The sequence below is a fragment of the Sitophilus oryzae genome, unplaced genomic scaffold (assembly GCF_002938485.1).
Source record: "Sitophilus oryzae breed Bouriz unplaced genomic scaffold, Soryzae_2.0 scaffold_1576_pilon_pilon, whole genome shotgun sequence".
In the NCBI taxonomy this organism is placed as follows: domain Eukaryota; kingdom Metazoa; phylum Arthropoda; class Insecta; order Coleoptera; family Curculionidae; genus Sitophilus; species Sitophilus oryzae.
The window spans coordinates 6,904,795-6,913,305 of record NW_022146254.1 but is presented as its reverse complement, the minus strand read 5'-3'; the positions used below and the strand labels follow the sequence as shown (position 1 = coordinate 6,913,305).

The following is an 8,511-nucleotide window of genomic DNA, read 5'->3' as shown; positions in this document are numbered from 1 at the left end:
TTTAATTTTTAGTTAAAAAACATAATATATCTTCATAATATGGTAATATACAGGGTGGTCCGAATTGTATTCCGAAAACTTCGACAGCATGTTCTGCAGATAAAAATAAGTAAAAAAGTTCGTATAAATGTATGTCTTAAAATGCTTAGTTTCGGAGAATAGTAGAAGAAGAAGTAGTAGTAGAAGAAGTGTAGATGTTTCATTTTTATTTCGATTTTTTCCAAATAATTTATGAAGTAAAGACAATATTTGGATGAAAATTTGTGTCTGGGAGTTTTTTGACATGAGAAAGTTGATTTTGATGTCATTATGACCCCTACTTGTAGAGGGCGCCACCTACATATTTTTTAACTGGTTTGAAAAATAATAACTTTTCGTCGGTACCTGTATAAAACTACTGAGTAAAAAATATACATTTACGACGTTTTTTACCTAAAAAAGGTCTCTTGGTAAAAATCGCTCCGAGTCTCGAGACTCGGAGCAAAATATCTCGAGTTCTCGAGATTCAAAATAATATATATAATAAAAATCGAAATTATCAATAGGGCGCGGTGGGGTAAAAATGAGACAGTAAAAATTTGAGGTAAAAATGAGACAGTGAGTTTTTTCTATTATTAAACATCTTTTTCTAAACTCTGATTAAGTAAAAACGTTAAGTCTTCTTTTAAGTTGAGCATGCCTATATTAAATTTAAACAATTATGGCACAGAAAATATCAAACATGATGTATTTGAAGGAATCACAAAAAAAAACACTCATAAACTTTCAAATAAAAGGCGCCAACTTTTCCCGCCACGGCAGCCTAAATTGTCGGAGCGACTCGTTTAAAGTCGGAATATTGTTGTGTTTGTCTTGTGATGCGTTGGAACCATGTGCAACAGTCTTTCTTTGATACCTGACCCGAGCGCTCGTAAAATTATTCTGGGGTAAAATTGAGACTTGTGTGGGGGTAAATGTGAGACACCTGTTGGAGTAAAAATGAGACAGGTAAAATTTGCGTTTTCTACTAGTAACTTATTATTATTCTAGGATAACTGGAATTGTTTTCAAAATGCCTAGAACATACGTTCCTAAATTAAAAAAATATACAGCAAAAGACTTAGAAGAAGCCATAAATCTTGTTAAACAAGGGAAGCTTGGGGTAAGAGAGGCAGCACGACAATTTAGAATCGACAAGTCCAAGCTTAGTAGGTCGCTTAACAACAAAAATAAGTCGAAACAAGGTAGAAAGCAAGCCTTATCAGTGGATCAAGAAGCTGATCTAACCCAAAAGATCACCGTGATGGCTAAATGGGGATTTGCTGTATCCAAAGAAGAAATTAAACGTGTTGTTCAAACTTACGTCAATGAAAATAATTTAAAAACCGTTTTTAATAATGGAAAACCCGGAGATGACTGGTTTCGGACGTTCTGCAAAAGGAATGGACTAAGTCAAAAAAAGATGGAACAGTTGGAAAAGTGCCGAAGAACTGCAACCAGTGACCCCTTTATCATCTATTCCTTTTATGATAAACTTGGGGAAACAATTAAGAAACTGGGATTACAAGATAAACCCTCACATATATTTAATCTAGACGAAACTAGTTTTAATTTAGATCCCGGTAGAGTAAAGGGTGTTCAGCGATAGGTAAGTTAGGATTGTAATACTTAAACTATTTTTTAATCTAATCCACTTGTTTTGGATAGGACAAAGGGTTCATCGGAGTATCGAAGGTTCGGAAAAGAAAATGTTACAACAATGGCCTGCATTTCGGCAAACGGAGATCTCTTGCCGCCCTTAATAATATATCAAGGACAAAATTTATGGAGCACTTGGAAAGGAACGCAAGACATTGAAAATACATGCTATGCTGTATCCGACAAGGGATGGATGACAACAGCGGTTTTAATTCTTGGTTTCAAAAGTTCTGCAAGATGGTCCAGCAAAGACCCCTTCTTGTTATAATGGACGGGCATGTTTCTCACTTGGCTACAGGGACCATAGAGCTTGCCATCCAGAATAACATTACCTTATTTAAACTACCACCACATGCGACTGACCTTTTGCAACCATTAGACAAATGCTGTTTTGGACCTTTAAAATTAAAATGGAATCAAAAACTTATAGAGTGGCAAAGATTAAACCAAAGGAAGCTCACCAAATGTGAGTTTGCAAATATGATCTGTGAACTATGGAATGAGGGAATTTCACGAGATGTCATAAAACGATCGTTTGAAACTACTGGTCTGTATCCCTGTTCTAAGGAAAAATACCCAAAAGAAAGACTTAATGAAGTGAAGCTAAAAAGATATAACGAATGTGCACAACGAGATACTGTACTAAATAGTAGTATGTATAATTTAAATGCCGAAGAGGCTGAAATTGAAACAGTTGAAGAACCTAATAGAGAAGATAAACACAGAGAGGGAGAAGAAAAGATAACAGAACCCGAGGAAAACCAGATAATAAATGAAATTAATTTGGCATCCACATCAAATATTTCAATCGCGGGCACAGCTTCATCGTCCACCACGTTCGAAGAAATTTTGCTTGCCAAAATCAATAAAACAAATCCTGAGACTAAGACAAGACGTAAGATTAATTCAAACTCTGCGGTTCTTACGAGTGCTGAATATTTAGAAAGCATTAAACAAAAAGAAGTCATTCAAAAAGGTAGAGTTCAAACAAAAAAGGTACAAAAGAAAAATATTCAAAAAATAGATCGAGTTCCAAGTTCTTCCTCAGAAAGTGAAGCCGAAGGCATTATTCTTCAAGACGAAAGTGATGTGGATGATATGACGTTAGCTGATCTAGTTGAATCCAATTCAGATAACGAATTTGACACCTGCTCAAATGAGATACATTCCGGAGACTATGTTTTAATAAAGTTTGCTACAAAAAAGAAACTGGTACATTACGTTGCGTTAGTAGAAAATATCAAGGGAAGTGAGTACTGCGTATCGTATATGCGTCGACAAGTGAACAAATTTGTATTTCCCACCGTGCCTGAAAATTATAATGTGGACAAAGACGATATTGTAATGAAATTACCCTCCCCTAGTTGCCAAGGAGGAACCGCTAGAATGTCCCAAAAGCTTGCTTTTCCGATAGACTTTCAAAAGTTTTCTGTTAATTAGCTAAATGTTTTATTATACTTACCCTACGTTCTATTTTTTAAGTAGAATTTACTTATTAGTTTACTTTGACTTGTTTTGTTAAACAGTATTATGAGATTTTTCCCATTTTTTGAAATTAAAACAGTACAAATTAATAATTCACAAAATGTTGTGTGTCTTATTTTTATACTTACCTGTATCAGTCTTTCCCCAGATCGAATAATATGATGGAAACCTTCGTTTTACACCCTGTCTCATTTTTTTCCAAGCATGTCTTATTTTTGCCCCAACGACAGGAAAAAAATGAGACAGAGATTTATTTTTTTTTATTAAAGAAATACTTGTTTTTATGACATTTGGTGAATATAATGTAATTTCCCGTGAAATTTTACCCACTTTAGGTATTTTTTTATTTACTTTAAGGTTTTTTTAATGGGAAAAAAATAAAAAGATATGTAAAATGTCCCATTTTTACCCCACCGCGCCCTAACTGTCATCATTCACATAAATTAAACATGTTGACTAAATAGTTTTTAGACTGAAATCATAAATTTTAAATATTTTTGTGCCAAAAGTTCATCAGAAACTGTTTTATCATCATTTTTTCGCAGAAAAATTTTTGATTAACATAAAAAAATAAAAATTTCCCAAATTTATTATTTTAGTCAAATAACTATCTACTCAACACGTGTTTATATTTTTATCAATAATGACATGTATTCACGATTTCCGTTCTAAATATCTTCAGAACGGTTGCTCGTAGCGATTTTTACCAAGAGACATTTTTTACGTAGAAAGTCACAGAAATGTATATTTTTTCACTCAGTAGTTTTATACAGGTACGGACGAAAAGTTGTCACCCTTTAAAACAGTTAAAACACATGTAAGTGGCGCCCCCTAGAAATAGGAGTCATATTGACATCAAAATCAAATTTGCCATGTCAAAGAACTACCAGACGCCAATTTTCATCCAAATATTGACGTTACTTCAAAAATTATTTGTAAAATATCGTAATAAAAATAAAATGTCTACACCCTGTATCTCCGAAACTAAGCATTTTAGGACAAACATTTATACGGACTTTTTTACTTATTTTTAACTACAGAATATGCTGCCAAAGTTTCCGGAATACAGTTCGGACCACCCTGTATATATTAGATTAAAATTTACAAGAAAGAAAGATCAGAAAAAATCCTCAGAAATTAAGCGAAAAATATATTTTTTTTAAATTTTCAAATTAAAATATCTCGATTATTTTGGACTTATTTGAAAACGGGAAAGAGAAAATGTGTTTCTTTTACCGATATCTACCAGCCCTGAAAATATTTGCACTTATTTAAGACTCACCCTGTATATAAATTCTTTGATAAACAATTTCAGTTATTTCGAAATTGCAAAGAGATTGAAAAATATCCCTATACTTATATTTTTTTTTGTTCAAGTTTAAAATTTCCCACGTAATCTCGAAAGGATCGCGTAAATCCATAAAGGTTTATGCCATGGATGGTAGCAAATATTTTGTATTAAACTAATTGATATCTGTTGAAAAAAACTTAAAAAAATATTCTTGAATAGTTGTATTTAGATAATTTAAATCCTTTTTTTCTTTGTTCTTTGTTTTTGTTTTTTTTGCTGTTTGTTTCCGACGACGCGACGGACGGGAAGAAATATACTTCCCGAAACGTTAAAAAAAATTTTGTCCGTTAGACAAATTTGTTTTATTAGTAAACCACCGCTGACAAATTTTCTTAAAGTACAAGTGACGAAAAAAAAGTAAAAAGTGGCGAAATATCCTTTGAAGGTATAGATATTTTTTACAATTCTTCAAGTATCTTTGCAAGACCTTTGCAGGATTCCCATTCCTGATTACGGATGGAGTCTTCCAAGTTCTTGAGTTCCGCTTTTAGAGGGTTTCTACTTGAGTAGCAGACTGGTTCTGGTCGAGTTAGTGGAATGTTCGCTCCCTTTTTAGCTGGATCATTTGCTTTTTCATTACCTTCTTTCCCTTAGTGAGCTGGCAGCCAAGGACTTTGATTTCTTTGCCTAATTTGTTCAGCTTCTAGGCATTCTTTGACCAACTTCGAATTGATTGATATTGAGTTGATCGCTTTTAACGTTCATTGACTATCAAATAAAATGACTATTTCTTGTTTCCGATAGTTCCCATCTAAGATAAGTTGTATGCATCTTTTGATAGCGTAGATTTCGTAGCCGGTAGCATGCTAGGGTAGGTGCCCATTGGTTCGAAGTATTTAGTTTTTTGGCCCAAATACTCCAATCCCTGTTCCTACATTGGTATACTGGTGCTTCCAAAACCAATACTACTAAAGTATCTAAAGCGTTCTTTAAACAATTATTCTCTGAACTACATTGTATATTAGAACCAATATTACTTAAACTGTATCACCATGCTATTATTATATTTTGTGTATTTTGTAATACAATCATCAAAATCTCAAACAGGATTCGTGGTACAGGCTGACAGGTTTTTTAGAATAGTGGATCACTCTGTGTGTAAAAAGTTTATTTCTAAAATGCAAATAGAAATTAGCATTATCACTGATGCATGTAGCTTGTTCGTGCTATTTAAGTTATAGCTGTCAGTTTTTTAATTATTTAACAATCTAATATTTACTAAGCAAACATTTTAAAAAGGAATAATAACAAATCGGATTCGTTCACAATTATTTACTTGCCATAATTAATCATGGGATATAAAATTAGCAGATAATATCATGGCCACATGTATATTTTTCTATGCTAAGTAAATACTGTAATTTATTGGCCTAATATTCAACAGTTCAAATGAAGTTTATGATATGAAATGCTAGATTTTTCTTGATTTTGAGTGTCAATGCACAGTTCATATTAAATGAAAACGATTTTTTTGTTAATAGTAGGTACTTACATTAGCTAAGCAGTAACTTACTAGATATTATAGCCTGAACATTTTAAATTTTCTTTTTTTATCAATTTAACACATATTCTTTAGATTTTAAAACAAAACTTTGAAAACAAAACATAAAAGTTTGACTTTTGATTTGATGTTAACTTTCGTAACTTTGTTTTAAGTATACCAATAGACAAAATGTGTGTTAAAACGTATTAGATGAAGAGGGAGGTTGGCATAGCAGAATTATTAAATAAAGAAATCAGAGCCATTTTGTCAGCATTTCGCAGAAATTCTTGAAGAATTGGACACAGCAAATAAATAAACTGGGTGTTTCAGGAACCCTGCTCAAAGAACTGGCTTTAGAGGACAAGGACGCATACAAATATCATTTGAGAATGTCTAAAGAACAATTCTTCTACTTTCTCAATTTCTTTAACGATGATGACTAAAGCGTTGTCTCGAGCATCCCTGTTTCGTTAACTATCGAGTTGGGTATTCCATAAACAGTCATGCTGTTGATAAATCAAAAAAATGTAACGGAATACTTTCAGGCTACTTTAGGATCATTTTGTCGTATTTTTGTTAACCCAAAACTAGCATACCCAAACCTCAAAATAAACTATTGAACACAGAACTCGACCGGCTACGTTAAAATACGTTTTTCTGAAATTCACCCTTAAATTTGTCTATGCACTTATATGTATATGTATAAGCTTTGAATCTATTAAACTTTTTCGGTTCAACTTAAATTGATCAACTTCAAAACATGGTTCACAAGCATATTTTTGTTCAATTATTTTTGATAAATAAGAATCGTTCAACAAAAATTGACTCGCGAGAACGCGCCTTAAGGGGAGAGTTTGACTTTAACACGGCAATATAGTTCTCATTGGATGGACGCTATAACAGAAGTTCTTCGATAAAATAATATTGCATGAAATGGAAATAATACTTAATATATACACATTAAATAATTACTCATACCTTATATCTATTGTTCGAATCATTATTTTATATTCACACAATAATTTTCCATATCATATATATCAAGGTTGTAATGTTCTACGACATCTTCCGAGTTTTTAGTCTAGTTGTCTCTATCTTCTATTTCTCGATCTATTTCCTCTCTCCAGCTTTTTTACGGTCTTCCTCTTTTGCGCCTACCAATGGGTGTCCAATTCAGAATTTGTTTTGGCAGTCTATTGTTAGTCATTCTTTGGACGTGGCCGTACCATTTAAGTTGATTCACTTCTAATTAATTTTCTTCTATTCTTCTTCTTTACTATCTACTATCTTCCATTATAGAAGGTTTGACGCCTATAATTTGTCTGATCCTTTCGTTTGTAATTGTTTCCATCCTTAATTTCCGGCTGATCGTCTTCATAAGTCCATATTTATTACTTCCAGCATGTTTTCTGTTTTCTGCTTCCAATTGCCATAGAGTATTTCTTTCTTGGATTGCTTGTTCCGTTGTACCGTCCTGTGTGATCACACCCAGATTTTTATATTTGTTAAATTACTTTATTATTTAATGTTGTTCTTCGAGTATTAGATCTTGTTGTGTACCACTAACACACATGTATTCCGTTTTAGTTAGGTTTACTTCGAGATCCCAATGTTTATATTCTTCGATGAGTTTTTTTACTTATATTATAGATCTTCATAATCTTGAGACAACACTGATCGTTTGCGAAACATAACGTATATAGGGTGGAATTGTCAGTTAGTGGTATCTCCATTTTTTTGCATTTCCGCTTCTATGTTTTTAGTGCTCGTTCAAGATAAATTTTAATACGTGATGGTGAGAGACAACATCCTTGTTAAAACCCTTTATTAACGTGGCACCCCTTTGATGGGGATAATTTTCCCCAGTTAAACTTTTGTGGTATTTTGTTCATATGTCTGCTTGACGGTTCGACATAATAATTTTCCAATTATTAAAAAAAAAACAATACCTATTACAGTTGGGTAGTAATTGCTTATGTTTTACGGAAAATAAAACAGAATACAAATATGTAAATAATACTGATCACAATTCGCTACAAGCGCTTATAAAAAATAATTAATATGCTAATAAGCTTATAAACATAGAAAAAAATATGATTTTCTGCGTCTGAACGCGCCATTTTTCGCTTCGTTTGCATAATTCTCTTTTATAGAAATTTCTCGGGTCGTCCGGGGAAAATTGAAAAATCGTCTCGGTCGTTGGATCGCTCAGTTGCCTAACAAATTGGTAAAGTTCCGGAGAATTTTTATCTTCGAATTAAAAATTACGACAGACGATTCGGATAAAAAAGCAAAAGAAAGAGAAAGGAAAATTTTGAAGAGGCCTCTACATAAATAAAATAGGGATGGAGTATAAGACGGATTTTCCAAAGAAAAGAGCGTTGAAATGAAGGGGAGATTATTAAAAAGGGCCTATTTTAAAGTCAAAATATTCTAATCAGCGAGAGCCTAATGTTTATGTATAAATTTCTTTTGGTAAACACGTTTAGTATAGTAAGAAAAACTTGTGGTTTTC

At 32.7% G+C, this 8,511-nt stretch overlaps 1 protein-coding gene across 1 annotated transcript; it reads left to right on the top strand.

Annotated features, from left to right (window-relative positions):
• Positions 1-774: 774 nt before the first annotated feature.
• LOC115879056 lies at positions 775-1,627 on the top strand. The gene is made up of 2 exons (XM_030895690.1): positions 775-949; positions 1,030-1,627. The coding sequence occupies exon 2, from the start codon at positions 1,052-1,054 to the stop codon at positions 1,625-1,627; it is 576 nt and encodes a 191-aa protein (XP_030751550.1). The 5' UTR covers positions 775-949; positions 1,030-1,051.
• Positions 1,628-8,511: the final 6,884 nt, after the last annotated feature.

Bases quoted from the DNA above. Each gene is read 5' to 3' on its own strand.
- LOC115879056 (XM_030895690.1), top strand. From the start codon at position 1,052: ATGCCTAGAACATACGTTCCTAAATTAAAAAAATATACAGCAAAAGAC.